General features: G+C 41.9%; 1 protein-coding gene across 1 annotated transcript; it reads right to left on the bottom strand.

The window, feature by feature from the left end:
• Nucleotides 1–12,924: 12,924 nt before the first annotated feature.
• On the bottom strand, nucleotides 12,925–16,569 carry LOC120051687 (rhombotin-1-like). The gene is made up of 4 exons (XM_038998577.1): nucleotides 16,548–16,569; nucleotides 15,792–16,005; nucleotides 13,904–14,029; nucleotides 12,925–13,030 (listed from the first exon to the last, which is right to left on the bottom strand). Exons 1-4 carry the CDS (start codon nucleotides 16,567–16,569, stop codon nucleotides 12,925–12,927), a joined length of 468 nt encoding a protein of 155 aa, XP_038854505.1.
• Nucleotides 16,570–17,487: the final 918 nt, after the last annotated feature.

Below are 17,487 nucleotides of genomic sequence, written 5' to 3'. Positions count from 1 at the left end.
GTGCATTTTTCTCCATATTCCATCCAGTTTGCTTTATTTTTGTAATAGATTATATTAGATCGTTCTTGAATAAGTTCCTCAAGTTCTTTTTGTTTATCCTCTAACTTATTTTGTATCTCTGTAGTATCATTTTTATTGCTATCTACCTGTACTATTAGTTCATGGATTTCCCTTGTTAGTCTTGTCTCTTTAGCCAGAAACTGCTTTTTTATTATTGATGAATATTGAATTGAATGACCCCTGAAGGTACATTTAAAGGTATCCCAAACGGGAAGGTGATTTGCTGAACCTATATTATATTGAAAAAATTCAGTTATAAATTATTTTGTCTTAGTTAAAAATAAGTTGTCCTCCAGTAAACTTTGATTAAATTTCCAATATCCCCATCCACGTGGAAAATCAATAAGAGTTATGCGAATGCCAATTAGATGATGATCCAATCGCATTCCGTCTCCTATTAAAACTTTTAAAATCTTTGATGCAAGAGAGAAAGAGACAAGCAAGTAGTCAAGACGACTAGCTTGATTAAGTCTCCTCCATGTATATCTCACTAGGTCGGGGTTTTTTAGTCTCCAAATATCCACTATTTCTAATGTGTCCATAATATTTGTGATTTCCTTAAGGGCACAGTGATGATAGTTTGTAGAGTGATTACCTTTACGGTCCATTGAGGTACTTAACATTGTGTTATAGTCTCCTACCATAATGATTAGATCATTTGTTGCCTGTAAGTTCAATAAACTGGTATAAATGTTTTCGAAGAAGTGTGGATCATCCTGATTTGGACCATATAGATTAATGAGCCAAATCTCTTTTTTGTCCACTTTCATATTCAAAAGGATCCACCTTCTTTGCTTATCATTCCTGAGTATTTGCACATTCAGATAAAAAAAAATGTTAATTAATATCAGCACACCCTTTGAGATCCTTTGTCCATGACAGAAAATTATTTCACCACCCCATTCCTTTTTCCACGCAACTTCATCTAAGTATGTAGAGTGAGTTTCCATATTGTTGAGCGTGGATGACATATTCAGACAAGTCTTTAATGATGCCATATAAGCAATAAAAGTGCCACCGTGGTGTGACAACCATTAAATAAGCACAAAGGAAGTATCCCCATATAACAATAGATGTTGTGTGGTGGAGAAAAAGGCCCAGAAAGGGGTTCAATCCCATTATACCTTCCCAGCATTGGGCCCCCATCTCTGGTGGGGCGACCCCCTCCGCCAGGCGGCCCTCCTGCATCACCTGTGTGATCTCTCTCAGCTGGAGAAGCAGTCTCTCCTCTTGGTCGGCACTCACCCCTGTCACCCTGCAGAGAGAGCAGCACATCACAGCCATAGGTCAGGGTCTAATCATTAGAATTCACCAGTCAATCAATGGGAGTTGCAATTACAGTTGACAGTACAAATACAGTAATAGTAAAGTAAATACATTGTTCAACCCAGATTGTATTCAATTAAATTAAATTCCCCCCCAAAAATGTTCAATCAAATATTTTTGCCATGAAAAACCATGCGAGGTGGGAAAGGAATGACCCAGATATAACCTTTTTTTTTTTTTAAGTTACAATTTGAATATACTGTATGTTCTTTCGTATGCAAAGAGTATGAATGAGAGAAAGACTGAAGGGAGAATAAATGAGAGAGTTGAGGAGAACGGCAGGTAAACAACAAACCTTTTAGAGCTGTAGCTGGCTTTAGAAACAATCCTCTCCATTACCATCTCTGTCTCCCTCAGCTTATCCTGCAGCTCCCTCAGCTTATCCTGCAGCTCCCTCAGCTTATCCTGCAGCTCCCTCAGCTTATCCTGCAGCTCCCTCAGCTTATCCTGCAGCTCCCTCAGCTTATCCTGCAGCTCCCTCAGCTGAAAATCAGCTGCAGACAAGACGAGAGAGAGAATAAGGAGAGTGCAAGGGTGGGTAAATGCTGTACTTTCCAGGCTGGCATTGTCTGAATTGAAGCAGAACTATTTAGATTTCATGTTTTTGAAATTAACTATTTAAAAGTAGTACTATAAACTGTTGCTGTTTCTTTCTATATAATTATCAATCTTCTTGAAGGGGAAAGATCTAAGAATCGTGAGATTAGATTACGGAATACAAACACAGTAACTCACTGATCTTTTCCTTCCGGTTCTCTCCTCTCACCGAGGGAAATCTGAGCTCGGCAGGTACGACGCTCTTCACCTTTGATGTTATCTTTTGAGAACACAATAGGAATATGATTTAAACCTTGCTATAAATGTGTCTTTTGAACATTCAACACACCGATCATAAACAAATAGTTTCTGTGAGAATAGGAAACAATGGAGTTTGTGTGCATGCGTGTCCTCCTCCTAGTATATGCACACATGTTTGGATGGGCACAAGTATCAATCGAATGTATTTATAAAGCCCTTCTTACATCAGCCGATGTCACAAAGTGCTGTACAGAAACCCTGCCTAAAACCCCAAACAGCAAGCAATGCAAATGTAGAAGCACGGTGGCTAGGAAAAACTCCCTAGAAAGGCCAGAACCTATGAAGAAACCTAGAGAGGAACCAGGCTCTGAGGGGTGGCCAGTCCTCTTCTGGCTGTGCCGAGTGGAGATTATAACAGAACATGGCCAAGATGTTCAAACATTCATAGATGACCTGCAGGGTCAGATAATAATAATCACAGTGGTTGTAGAGGGTGCAACAGGTCAGCACCTCAGGAGTAAATGTCAGTTGGTTTTTCATAGCCGATCATTCAGAGTTAGAGACAGCAGGTGCAGTAGAGAGAGAGTCCAAAACTGCAGGTACTCGATTCAAGATTAGTCTTCTATTAATTTTCAAATGCAAACTTTTGCCTTCAGCCCCATTTCACATTTAAAATGCTAACATGCGAGAGAAAGTCAAACACAGACTTTCTTTAAAATGCCCATGACTATTGCATGTCGTGTGTGTACCCTATACCAACCCCACAACATCGCACCTTAAACAGGAGGCAGAGGAGGTAAAGGAGGATCCCAAAGCCATAGATGGGGATGATCTGCCCTGCCAGGTTGGACTTGCCCCCAGTCCCTACCCCTGTGCCACCACCACCCTTAGCCCTGGCCTCGATGTTGTGTGTCCTGGTGTACCCAGCAGCCCTCTGGCCCTGACTGTCCGGAACCATCTGCCTGTGCACCATGGGAGGAAAGCGTCCTGAACCTGCAACGCAAATGAGGTAGATAAACCCGACACTGTGATCTAATACGCGGGCTACACTGGAGCAACAACTTTATGCGCCCACATTTCTGAAGTACCCTGTTAAGGGGAAGGAGACAGAGGTGGCAAACATAAGGACTGTCCAGCATGTCTCCTATCCGGAGGTGGTGAGAAGAGACAGGAGTGAAGTGTGATTAAAATGGTAGTAGGAGTAGAGACACTGGACTGCTAACTCTGCAGTGTTCTAAATCAATAGTTGTTTAGTAGTCTGAAAATGTCCGAAACATTAACTTGATTGACCATGCTGCAGGTCATGTAACTGTTTGTTATATGCAATATGCTTTGTGGACTCAAGCAGACAGATGTTGCTCTCCAGTTTTGTATTGAAATAAAAGGTGTGGTTGAATGTATTCTGCCACTGTTTCTTCTTATTGTCTCGGCCATAGGGCTATATATCAGGGTGGCAAGACATATAAACTATAACAGGATTTTTTCCCCCTGGCTTGGCGTCCCAAGTGATTTTACCCACGCACCGCTACTGCCCTATTCCCTATTCAGTGCAATACCTTTGACTCGGGCCCATAGACCTACATTCACGGTTGAAGCGTAGTCAATGTTATTTGAACTAAAAAAGATAAGTCGGTTGTGATACCACCCTATATGGATGTAGCTGGTCATTTCAAAGATAAACGACGATGCATGCATAAAAAAAAGTAAATGCTGGAACCTATAATAGCTAGAATAATAAAGATATGTATAATTTTTAGAGCGTAGAACTTACCCTCGGTCTGTGCACCCTTCTTCCCTCCGCCTAGAAGCATTTTCGGAACCAGAAGGGCAACGCAGAACACCAGGCAAGATACGAGCGTAACGTTTTGAAATGTTGACATCGACATTGTTACATCCGCAATGTTGCTTTTGCAGAGAAATGTCCCAAAAAAACGACAAGATTACACAAACAACTGAAAACACAAGAGGGTCATGTAGATGATGCGTGTCTCCTCAGCATCATGAATGTGTACACTTTCTTGTTCGTGTAACATTTGTTGTAGTGGATGTACCTCTCCAGAAGATGGCGCCAGAGAACCTTCATTTATTTCGACCAAATAGAAAGGCTGTGATGGCACTACATCCCCTTTGTAAGAAATAGCCAAATATGGTAAAATCGTTTTTAAAACTCTTTATACCTGCTATAATTACTGACTCTGTGTGATAGATTAGATCAGTGGCGATTTTAGCATGCAAATCTTGGTGGGGCAAAAAAGTTTAGACGCATGCCAGCAAAGCCACTACATAACACAAGACTAAACAATGCATTAATTGCACAATAACGGTGTCAAGCGGTGCCCACAAACTATTAGGGCCTACATAAATCTGTCCCAGCAGCAGGGCTTTCTTTTCAGCTCCATGGAGTGAATCCTTACCACTACTAAACCTGGCTATCAGCAGAGCCTTGACTGGCAGCAAAACAGTTCATACAGCCTCGTTTAATGCCTTTTTACAAAACATAGCTGATATGTGTGACCAGCTCTCCCTGACATATTACATAATTTATGCAAACATTTTTGGACTCACGTTTTAGTGCGCGGTGGTCCTTCGTTGGCAAATTTTGTCATCAAAGAAAGAGAAAGATTTACAATTCCGAGTTGGATGACCGTTCAAAATGTATTTTCCCAGTCTGAGCGCGTTTATTCCCGAGTACTCAGTTGCAATGCTAGCGGTTAGCCACTGTCACCAATTCCTTCCAAACAACTCATTGTTGAATTTACGATTTCCAAATGGTTGTGTAATGTTTATGTCCAATGGCCGATGAGCACCGATACATTTTATCTATAATTTCTCTTCATTTTTTCTCTTCATATGACAATGATTAAAAAGGATTTGCCAGTAGATTGTCTACTTGATTTATGATGATGAAGATTTTGAAAGTATGATGTTCAGTCCAATCAAAGCTACTGCAGATGTAACATGATTTGACATCATTTTATCTGTGGCCAATGAACTTGAGCCTTCTTGGAAGGGCACTTTCAATCTAAGTCTATGGCAGGGACCCAAAGGGATCACATTCTTGATGTCTACCCTTACTAAAGGAGAGTGACGCAGTGTCCCCATAAGTGACAGAACACTGAGCCAATCACGGTGCAATGCTCCTATTTTCTGCTGGCCTGCCCCATTACCACAGAAAGCCCTGAGCTAGGCTGAAACACCTGTATTTTGGAGCTGCCTGTTTGTATGCGGATTTATTAACTCAATGATATATATTTTTGTTGCATTGTTTGCAAACTGATATGTGACACATATTAATGCCAAAATAACATGCAAAACAGGCAAGCCCCCACCTGCCCTGAAAGACGGGTCGCCACTGGATTAGATAATGGTAATACCTAGGGAAAGACCTAATTGGAACTGTCAACCCAGTGTGTTGAAGACTTGGTTGGGACTTTTATCAATTTGATTTGCTCACCCCCTGCGCCCTCTCGCCTCCTTTTGAAAAAGGTCAAAGTTAATCGAGGACAGTCCGCGAAGAGAGGGAACATGGATGGAATTGTGCTTGCTTGAAATGAGACGGTCCTTCCCCACTCGCACGTCATCAGTCAAATTATGTTTACGGCAAGGGAAACCAAAATAAATGTGTAAACAAGTTAAGGTAGTTGTGCAAGACACTCTATAGATAAAACAATACGTAGCATATTGTTTTTAAACGTGTGCATGTTTTTCTCTGACAAAACAAAAGCTGATTCAAAGGGGGTGGCAGATTTAAAACGATTCTGCAATAGGATACACACGAGTATCCTCGATGAAAGGTGGCTATCGAGTAGGGGAGGGCACTCTTCCGTTTGCCTACTAAAGAATTGACCCACTTCTCGATCACTTTATTGGTTCCGGGTCACGGAGGAGAGAGGGCAGGAGAATTTTTTACAAACGAGAATCTCCCTTGGTGTCAAGAATGTGCACCATCCGACCAGCCACTCCGTCACTACTTACTGCAGATTAGCCCAGCATTCATTGCCCCATAACATTCATTATGATATCAATTATATACATTTACCATGTAAATACGAATAAACCACTGTCTGTGAATTTTCAGGGAAACTAAGCCACCCTATTCACACCACTGAGACAAGTCAATTTGCGCAAAGACCAGGCCAGCTGTATTGGTTACAGAGGTGGGACCAAGTTACTATTATTTGAGTCACAAGCAAGTTTCAAGTTGAGTTCCAAGTTGAATGAGTCTTATGTCACAAGTCCAAGTCCTGTATTCTGAGCAAGTCCAGTCACAAGTTTTTTCAAGTCAAGTAAAAACAAATCTATCCATGCAACAACTTGTTCAACTACAAATCTTTGTCTGTTCATTGAGACTACTAGGCAGCCATTTTCATTATTTTGTCTACAACACATTTTGATGATGTAATTGTGAAATGGGGACCATGTAGCAGTCTAAGGACATGACATCAGCAGGTTGACATGTTCCGAGTGTAGATTTATTTACAGGTCTTGGTGATCCAATGGTGAAAGCACCATATCATCCAAAATATACCAGTGCATTTACCAAATATACAAAGGCAATAGCCCAAAAGAAATAGCTTCTGTATCAGGCTTAAAGACATGCTCCGGTACTTTGGCAACTAGTAAGTATTTTTTAAACCTCCCGCTTTGCGCTGGATATGTCAATGTGTAGTTCATACATGCATAATCTATGAGCAAATTACTGTTTTACCTCAATTATCCACAAAATCCCTAGTTTGAAAGCGACTGTTTTCTGAAAGCTGTGTATTACCATTTTCCCTACATTTCCCCCCATGTGGGCCAACCCTCTAGCAATTTCGAGTTTTAGCCAATGTGCTTCAGCTCCTTGGCATTTGATGTAATACATCATTTTCTGGGACCACTTTTGGCTGGTGGGTGCTACTTTCAGAACTACTAGCTAAAAAGTATACAAAAGTTACAGAAGAATCCCTTTAACCTGTCCTATCTGAATGGACACAGGTAGAGGGCAAAACTGCACATCCTCCCCTTGAGAAACCAAATCGAATCTGTCTCGTATAAGCACTTGGCCCCTCCCTTGGTCCATACAATTACCTAATTGGCAATTACAACTAATAAACTGCTTCTACAATATAAAAGGCCATTTCTACATACATTTTTACATTGGTACATCCTTCTTAGTCATTTTGAATGAGTATTAATGATATTTCATCACCATTTATTAATGGAGAAATCATTTTATCTTGTTCAAAATCCTGACTCCAAAGTGTGGCGCCCAGGCCACTATTTCTATGCGCGTTGAAAGGCGCACGCTCCTATTACGCAGAACGCTCCTATTACACAGAACTTCTCACGAGTCTTGCAAACGTCCATGTGCACAAGAAACATAGCGCCCACTGAAAAGGCATTAAATGGGGCTAAATGAAAATCTTATATCAAACATGAAACAGAAACAGAAATGTCTAAGGGTTGCAATAAACGGTACAGGGATGAAAAGCTTGCAATTATTGTAGGATTAGATGGAATATAGATTTAGCACATATGCATTTAAACGTGTGAAAGCAGCAGCAAACATTTCAGCATCGGAACAAGCGCTCTCCACTGGCGGGAGTTTGGAGAGCTCGACTTGCGCAAGTAATAATTCATATTAACATTAAATTCCAAATGCAAGCTTCATAAGTAAATTTCAAGCAATTTTGACATACCAAAACACCAGTAGGCCTAACCTCATTGGCCTAACCTAACCCCAGATATATTATTGAATAATGTCGCGATTGAGCAAGTTGAGGACACTAAACTAATTGGTGTAAACATAGTATGCCGCTATCGTGGTCAAAACATAGACTCAATGGTTGCTAAAATGGGAAGAGGTCTGTCCATGACAGGACAGACCTCTGCCTTCTTGACATCTCAGTCAATCAGACAGGTCCTAGATAATGTTTCACAAGGAATATTACCCAGGTGTGTGGTCATGTGAAGCAAATAGGGACAGGTAAAGTAGGTACAGGTAGGGACCTGTAAAATAGGTAAATTGCAGTTGGTCCAGAACAAAGCGACACGTTCTCTCCTGGCTCAAAGTTGAGGAGAGATTGATTGCATCACTATAACTGACAATAACTGATGAAATCAGAGCGACTGTGGTTGACCATGTTGTCAACCATGGGATGAGCATGAGGGAGGCTGGGCAACGGGTTCAACCAAATCTGAGCCGTTATACTGTTGCAGGTATCATCCGGATATATCGAAATGAGAACCGGTAAGTAACTGTAAGTGCTGTAGTCTTACTGGTACATTAGTATGTACTGTACTTTCATAATGAGAAGGATTTATCACTAAAACCATTCAAATGTTTTTACAGAACTGCAAGAAAACCAGTATCTGGTGGAAGAAGTCAACTGTTCACCCCAGAGCAGGAGACCCACATTGTAAATATGGTCATTGCAAATAGCTGCATCAGACTCAGAGAACTGCAGGACCACATAAGGGCAGATAACACCATATTCCAAAACATCAACAGAGTGAGTCTCTCTGCACTGTCTCGTCTACTGAAACGCGATAGAATTAGGATGGAGCAGCTGTACAGAGTCCCTTTCGAAATAAACTCAGACCGTGTAAAACAACTGAGGTATGAATATGTGCAGGTAAGCTATACTATCCTATCATTGGTAGTGGATCTGGAAGTGTATGGTGCTACATCATATTGACTGATCCCTGTCTTTTTGTACTGTGTTACCTTGTTTTGTCTCGTCTATTTCAGAGAGTCATGGAGCTAGAAGCAGATGCAGTGCATCATGAGTTAATATATGTGGACGAGGCAGGTTTCAACCTTGCAAAAACAAGGGGCCGTGGCAGAAATATCATCGGACACCGTGCCATCATCAACGTCCCGGGACAACCTGGTGGCAACATAAAGTGTCCGGCTATTAGTCAAAACAGCGTCCTTCACCATCATGCAATCCTAGGCCCATACAACACTGCACACATTATCTTATTTCTGGACACCCTCCACAACACACTAATCCCTAATGACCAGGGACCAGAGCAGTCCAGGTATGTTATCATCTGGGACAATGTTAGTTTCCACCGGGCTGCTGTGGTCCGCAATTGGTTCACAGGTCACCCACTTTTCATCGCACTCAAATCTCCCCCCATACTCTCTGTTCTTTAATCCTATTGAGTAATTATTCTCTGCATGGCGTTGGAAGGTGTATGATCGCCAGCCCCACCAACGTATACCCCTTCTACAGGCAATGGAGGAGGCGTGTGGGGACATGGATCAGGGGTCATGCCAGGCTTGGATACGGCACTCCAGGCCATACTTTCCACACTGCCTTCGTCAAGACAACATCGCATATGATGTGGATGAAGTCTTATGGCCAGACCCACAAACTAGTAATAAAAACAGATTTAAAAAAAACAGATAAAAGAACACCTTACTGCACAAAGGGGACTGTGAAGAGACACAGCCATTTTATATATATTGTATTGTAATTTGCTCTGTATTATGTATTACACCTAGATATTGTGTGTACTGATGTGTAGGCTGTGTGTGACGTTTTAAACGTACATTATGTATACTAAACAAAAGTATAAAATGCAACATACAACAACTTTACTGAGTTACAGTTTATATAAGGAAATCAGTCAATTGAAATAAATACATTTGGCCCTAATCTATGGATTTCACATGACTGGGCAGGGGCGCAGCCATGGGTGGGCCTGGGAGGACATAGGCCCACCCACTTGGGAGCCAGAAATTCTCACTAACAGGGATGTAAACAGATTTGTGCACAAAATTTGAGTGAAATAAGCTTTTTGTGCATATGGACAATTCATGGGATCATGTATTTCAGCTCATGAAACATGGGACCAACACTTTACATGTTGCATATATATTTTTGTTCAGTATAGTATGGTCCTTGACTAATAATGTTCTGTATTATGTCATGTTTCATGTGGACCCCAGGAAGAGTAGCTGCTGCTGTTGCAGCGTCTAATGGTGATCCTAATGAATACCAATGCTAGTAATTGTTGTTTGACACTCTATTGCTGGTGAGCTTGAAAAGTAAACAGTTAATATTCTTGATCATCTACATTTTTAGGAGCTGCATATTTATTACGCCAAACTCTCCCTACAATTTGACGTTTGCATGCGACCCAATCCCACCCGACCTGTGTTGGTTGAACGTTTTCTGGTCTAATCAGTGTGCAAATTCCAATAGCCAATCTGTTGCACATTGTTTTTGCGAGGGGGATGCTGCGGCTGCTTTTTTTCTGGCTGCGTGGAGAGGAGCCGAAGTATAGGGAGACTGTGCCCCAAAATGATTGACAAAACGTTACAAAACCTGGCCAGATAATTTCAAGTCATCTGTCTCAAGTCAAAGTCGAGTCCTGAGTCTTGAGGCTCCAAGTAGTCTCAAGTTGTTTTATTTTCTGTCAAGTTGAGTCTCAAATCATAAAATGTGTGTCCAAGTCATGTGACTCGAGTCCACAACTGACTGGTTATAGTTGGTGGACCCAGCAAGAAAGAGGCAAAGCGAGAGGCCCAACTTGTGGCTAGTGGCATAGCGTCTCTCTCCCTTCAATACAGGCGATTGACGTCAACAACCCTCATCAAATATTCAAAAATGTATTCAAATAATGAGATATATCCACCAATCTAAAGAGAGGAATAGGCGAGAGCGTGACAGCTTGCCATGCCGCTTTGTCTACAACGACTCCCATTATTGGTCGGGGGGGGGGGGCAAGAATCTTGCGAGTATATTCTTAATCTTTGTTGGAACCATGGTGGAAGGCCAGTATGAAAAGGAAATATCTGAGCCTGTACAGTATGGAGAGGGTCACTAATGTGAGAAGGGTATCACCTCAGACTGCTCACTGCCCCTCAAATGAGAGGCTTTGAAAAAGGAACACAGGTGTATCCAGCTTTATCAAGGAGCTATTTCACAAAGGTCCCAGGGGCTTGTATCATCAAGGTGTGGGTATCCTTGTTAGTGTATTCACACACAGATGGCCTGGATTATTAATTAGAGAATGTCAGTCCTTTTATATGCTGCTGCTATCCAGCTATAAGTAGCGAGTGTGAGTGGTGAATACATGAGTGCTCAAATAAAATGTTTCAGTCTTTATTGAAAGTCAAAAGCTGTGCAAACAAATCATACTACTCTTCATAAAGGTAACTTAAAAACAAATATCTTCAGAGACAGAGCATGTTAGTTATTACCCTTTATTAAAGGGTCTGTACATCAGAACTCAATACCAGCAATACCAGCGGACCTGCCTATTGTGAACAGAGGCAGCTTGCCCCCCTACAAACAAATGAGTGCTGTGGCTTTCTCCTTAGCCATGATTTGGGCAGAACCATTAAAGGTGAACTATGCAGAAATTGCTCCGCCATTCCCTGATTGATAAAATTCTAAAAGTTAGCGACAAATCAAGCAAGTATACTGTAGAGAAATCATTGTACCATCTAAACAGCTGGAAACATTTTCCATAACCAAAAATATTGTATTTTCAACTGTTTGAAGCGGGTGTACAAAACCAAAAGATGCAAAAACAAAACTTAAATGGGAAGCAAAAAAATTGTGCACATCAAACAGCTCTACCACTTCTTAGACTTGCTTTCAATGCAAAGATGACAGATCTATAACTCCCATATCTATGTGAATTTGGTCAGGTCGGCCAAAAAGTAACATAATGCAGCTTTAATAATAATAGAGTCCAAACATATTGCTCTGAACGTCTTTTACTTTTTTGTTGTTGTTTTGCACGGCAATGCTCATTAGTTCTCCTTCCTCGTTTCAGTCAATGAGAGTAATATCCCATGCACAAGGCCGCTTCATTCGCTAATAACTCTGTGGTGAGTCTACCGTCAAGGACAGTAAGCATAGCAGAAGTCAAGGCAAAGTGGCATCACCGTTGTCGCTGAGCATCGGGAACTGGGCGCTTAATCCTGCACTGTCCACAACTGTCAGTTGGGGTGTATTCATTAGCACACCGCAGCAAAACATTTTGCAACAAAGAGTTTCTTATTGAAAAAGTTCAAGTACACTACATGGCCAAATGTTTGTGAACATTTGTTCGTCAAACATCTCATACCAACTTCATGGGCATTAATATGGAGTTGGGCCCCCCTTTGCTGCTATAACAGCCTCCATTCTTCTGGAAAGGCTTTCCACTAGATGTTGGAACATTGCTGCGGGGACTTGTTTCCATTCAGCCACAAGAGCATGTTGGGCGATTAGGCCTGGCTCGCAGTCTGCGTTCCAATTCATCCCAAAGGTGTTCGAAGGGGTTGATGTCAGGGCTCTGGGCAGGTCAGTCAAGTTCTTCCACACCGATCTCAACAAACCATTTCTCTATGGACCTTGCTTTGTGCATGGGGGCATTGTCATGCTGAAACAGCAAAGGGCCTTCCCCAAACTGTTGCCACAAAGTTGGAAGCACAGAATCTTCTAGAAACATATCAGGGCATAAATTTGACAAACTGACTTGTTGGAAAGGTGGCATCCTATGACGTCCCACGTTGAAAGTCACTGAGCTCTACGGGCCATTCTACTGCATACGGGTGTGGCTAAAATAGCCGAATCCACCCATTTGAAGAGGTGTCCACATACGTTTGGCCATGTAGTGTAGGTCCTTCTTCCATTTGGTTCCTAGTGAATACAGCCCTGATGTGATGAGAAGAGGACTGTCCGGGCATACCGGTAGGGAGTAGTGTCCACTGGCGTTAGCTAGTCTCTGACCAGCAGAGAGCAGTAGAGCCTACAGAGCCTGATCAGCAGAGTTTCCATTCTGATGCCCCCCCTCGTAGTCCAGCTGGCACAGTATCATGTTGTTCTTCAGGAAAAACTTGTCTCCCACGCAAAATCTGCAGACACACACACACAAATTAGTGCCTTCATTTAAGACCAATGAAACTTCCCAAGTCCTTAAAAGCAGTAGTCATTGGGTAAAGGAAATGAATAGGCCTTCATACAGTATGCTGCATTCCATACAGTATGAAGGCCTACTGCCACGTTGTGGGAAAGTCAGTTGCACAATTGAATCCATTCGACTGAAATGTGTGAATCAGAGGTGTGGGGGAGGCTGCCTTAAACCGACGTCCGGCGAGCAGTTGTTGTGGGTTAACTGCCTTGCTCAAGGGAAAAAGTGCTTTGCTCTACCTTGCTGGCACAGGGATTCGAACCAGTAACTTTTCGGTTACTGGCCCAATGCTCTTAACCGCTAGGCTACCTGCCGCACCATATACAGTGCCTCAATTTCAGGCTCGAAAAAACATTTGACCTTGTTCCAGAGAGTATCTTAAAGCATTCATACATTTTGATTGTTTGGTATTTGCTGTACTTGCTTCAAGCCCAAACTCTTAGCTGGTTGTTTGCGCCATTTTGTCTGACCTCAAATGCTCATTAAGAGGCCATCCCTTAAGCCCCCCTTATAGGCTAAAAATGTTCCAAAAGCACCAGGCAGTCAAACAGATACTCAACATGCCTGTTGTTACTCACATAAACAAGCTGTTTACGGGATCTATCATGATTATTTTCCTTTCAGGGTCACTTGATGCCTGCTTTCAAGGCATACACAGTATGTGGGGTGAACTGGGATTCATTCATTAGGCACCAAAAAGAAGAAAACAGAATGAAACCGGGAGGGAGTACTTGGGACTCAATTTTTTTTTCCCATTGCGAAATGTTTTCTGTTGTGTGCCCTAATGAATATAGCCTTGAGGCTCCCCTCATCTCACCTCTGGCTGCACAGCTGGCAGGCAAAGCAGTCCAAGTGGTAGACATTCTCCCTGGCTCTCATCACCATCTCAAAGGCCGGGATCACCTTACTGCAAGCTGCACAGTTCCCCGTCATCCCAAAGAGCCTGGAGGTGGAGAAAGAGAGGCAATGATGTGGGTTGTCTTCATTAGGAAACACCAATTAGGAAATAAACTTTAGTTTCTCATTGGACAAGTTCAGATACTATCTATCTCCTCTTTTCACTATGTTTCATGCCAACTGAACACAACCCAGGTAGCCGACTGCTTTGATAATACATTAACTAGGACTTAACGTATTATCATTTTATTCATACGTTAAAAAAGTAGCATAGGGTGAAATCTGCAGTGGTGGAAGAGAGCCTTGAGAAGAACCACATCCATGGGTTGAGTCCCTCATAGGATCTACACAGAGCTGCATCCGAATGGCAAGTCTCACAAAACATGATAGTGCCATAGACCAGCGGCAAACAAGAGACTAAAAGCAAGCAGGCCTAATGAAGCCTAACGAAGGCAATGCTAATGGGGTCTTGGTATGCACCTGGTGTTTCTCCTTAACAAGGGTATGGGCCTTAATGCTAATTCTCCACTAATGGTCCAATTAAAATAAATCACATGGTTTTAATCCCGGCCTTCAAAGGCTTTCTGCCTGATCGTCGCGATGACGAGGAAAACAGGAGGCAATTTAGCCAATTTAACTGTCAAACTGGTTTTCCCCTCTAAAAGCAATGCAGCTAATGAGAGACTTAGCTTCAACCAAATCCAGCTGGATCTTACACATGAGACTTGCACTTGAGTTGAATGACTGGTAGTGGGCTAAATATATTCGCAGGGGTTTCTATAGCAGCAACCCCAGAATAGTTCTGAGGGTTTTCTGTGCTCGAATATATTGATGTATATGAAGAGTTTATTTCCAAAATGAGTTATGCACCAATTTTTCACATTTGTGTTTCCCCCCACATCATTAATTATAGGTACCTTCATGTGTGTAAAATATTACTATTCTTTTATTTATTTTTTCATAGAGGTTGGATGTGTATGAAAATTACACTTTTTTTTGCAAAATGCTATATTGTTTAGCTGGAATGGAATGTTGGTATCCTGTATATTTGACTGTGATATGTGGTGGACTCACCTAGCCATTTGAAGATGAATGTGCTCACTGAAAGTCACTCTGGATAAGAGCATATGCTAAATGCCTGATGTCAAATATCAACGTTTTACATACAGATTGGATTATTTACAAAAACATTTTTTTTATATTGACGTCACAATGTGTTCTCATTTGTACATTTCTTCATTATAAAATATTTTATTGCATTTCCTAATTTCTTTAAACAATAAAAGCCAATTTACCAACATTTATGAAAATGGGTATAAAGCTTTTTGGAATGAAACTCTTCATATGGAGTTGAAGCCATAATGATTCATTTCCAGGTCTGCCACTATAGTTTTATTAATATTTGTGCTCCTCAAACTCTGATCTCCATTTTATCTGCTAACCAAAACATGGAGATGCTGTGATTTTTGCATGTTCTGCCCCCTTCACCAAGCTGAGGTAATTTGTCTTAACAAATCAGAAAATAAACAGATAGGAAGGAGTAAGCAACATGGCAATAGTTCCATCAATTGGAAGTCTAGGTTGAGACAACGCCATTATTGCTTACACCCATCCCTACAAACACAGAGGGGTAGAGGCTAGATTGGAGAGGCTTGAAGTACGCAACATTTTAAAACATTTTGCAATGGAAAACATTTTTTTTAAATTCGAATTTCATATTGGAAAAGTTAATATAGTCTCTCCCTGTTTCTGTCCGTTTTCTTCCATGTGGTGCCTGATGAACACAGCCCTGGTTTGAGAGTCCTTACCTCAGGTAGTCCTTGTGACAGAGGATGAGGTTGGCTCTGGTGTAGAGGGTGGAGCCCACGTCACCCAGGCGACAGTCACAGCAGGCACACTTCAGACAGTCCTCGTGCCAGTACCTGTCCAGAGCCTCTAGCATAAAGCGGTCCATGATCCTCCGGTTGCACCCGGCGCAGACCCTCTGCTTCCCTTTGGACTGGAGAGGCACAAGGGAGACACCTACAGACAGGCAGACACAGATAGATTTGGAAGTAGGCTACAGAACAGCCATCCCTAACCCTCTCAGTTACATGACCAAGGAATATTGTTTGGCTACCATAACTTTATATGGTTCTCTCAGGGCTATCATTATCTCTTGGTCACGTCTAAATCATATGTTGGTCTTAAACATTTTCTGACTCCAGAGCCTATTATGAATGGGACCCTTTCTAGTGCTATATGGCCAGACTGATCCGGTCATAACACAATCATTTCAATATGAATTAACATTCCATTTTTTTTAAATGATTTAGTGAGTTTGTGGTGGAAAAAGTTCTGGCTATCCCTTTAACCCAGTCCCAATGCCCAAAGAGACATGGCATTTGCTCTTGCTACATCCCAAAAGCCTTTAGATTGTAAATTCATATCACATAGGCTACATTCCTAATTAGGCCTATATGTCGATGACACAGACGGACAAGGAAATACAGGTCTGTGAATCGTAGACCGACCGTTCGAACATTAGTTGCTTAAAAATGTAGACATCCAAATCAGGCACTCACTTTCCTCCTTGTCAAACACCATCGTTCAGACGGGGATTCGACTCGGAGAAACCTTCACACGGCTGCGACAACCTCTCAATGTCCCCCTCGACGTTCGGACGCAAATTCTCGCTGGTCGACGCAAATGGATTTAGATTCTCTTGAAGCTGATCTTATCAAAGTCTTCCAGCTCCGCTAGTAGGAATTGAACGCTTGCAGCGATATCAAATCTGACCAGGCATGATTATATCCATTAAAACCCTTTCATGTTGGCAAGTTGGGCTATAAGTAAAAAGTATCTTATGGCATGTGAAAAATAGGCAAAATAGTCCATAGATGTCAGTGGATCAATAATCCTACTTCTCCCGCGATATCTACCAAAAGTGTCGGGTTGTATTTCAATAGCTCTGGTGTTGCCACAGCACTTAGATCCATTATACTTAAAAGCATCGGATCAAGCGTTTCAAAGTAGTCTACGGTCGACCTCGGCTTTCTGCCTCTCTAGTTGTGCCAATGCTCTGTAAAATGTGCACGGCTCTCATAGACCTACGTGTCCCCGCGCGTGCTAATTATATAAAGTCATTATGCTCCGATCTGATTAGTGGTCCCTCCCCCTCTTTGAATCAATTATTCAATACACACTCTGCCTGGGCCTAAGTATTTTTTTTGTTTAAGCTTATTCAAGGACACCAATTACCCTAAGGGCACTTCTCTCATTACTGTAATTTGAACAGGACACAAATGCATTGCCCATTGGGAAGTGTGTGTGTGTGTGTGTGTGTGTGTGTGTGTGTGTGTGTGTGTGTGTGTGTGTGTGTGTGTGTGTGTGTGTGTGTGTGTGTGTGTGTGTGTGTGTGTGTGTGTGTGTGTGTGTGTGTGTGTGTGTGTGTGTGTGTGTGAGCTACTCACAAGCTTTTAAGCAAAACTCCATTAGGCAAAGATTTTCACTTCATGTCTTTGC

This window comes from Salvelinus namaycush, chromosome 8, assembly GCF_016432855.1.
Source record: "Salvelinus namaycush isolate Seneca chromosome 8, SaNama_1.0, whole genome shotgun sequence".
NCBI classification, from domain to species: Eukaryota; Metazoa; Chordata; class Actinopteri; order Salmoniformes; family Salmonidae; genus Salvelinus; species Salvelinus namaycush.
This window is presented reverse-complemented; position numbering and strand designations above follow the sequence as displayed.

Bases quoted from the DNA above. Each gene is read 5' to 3' on its own strand.
- LOC120051687 (XM_038998577.1), bottom strand. From the start codon at position 16,569: ATGGTGTTTGACAAGGAGGAAA. The intron at 16,006-16,547 runs GTGAGTGCCTGA...GCCTGTCTGTAG, and splicing joins GGTGTTTGACAAGGAGGAAA to GTGTCTCCCTTGTGCCTCTC. The intron at 14,030-15,791 runs GTAAGGACTCTC...CTCCACCTCCAG, and splicing joins TGTCACAAGGACTACCTGAG to GCTCTTTGGGATGACGGGGA.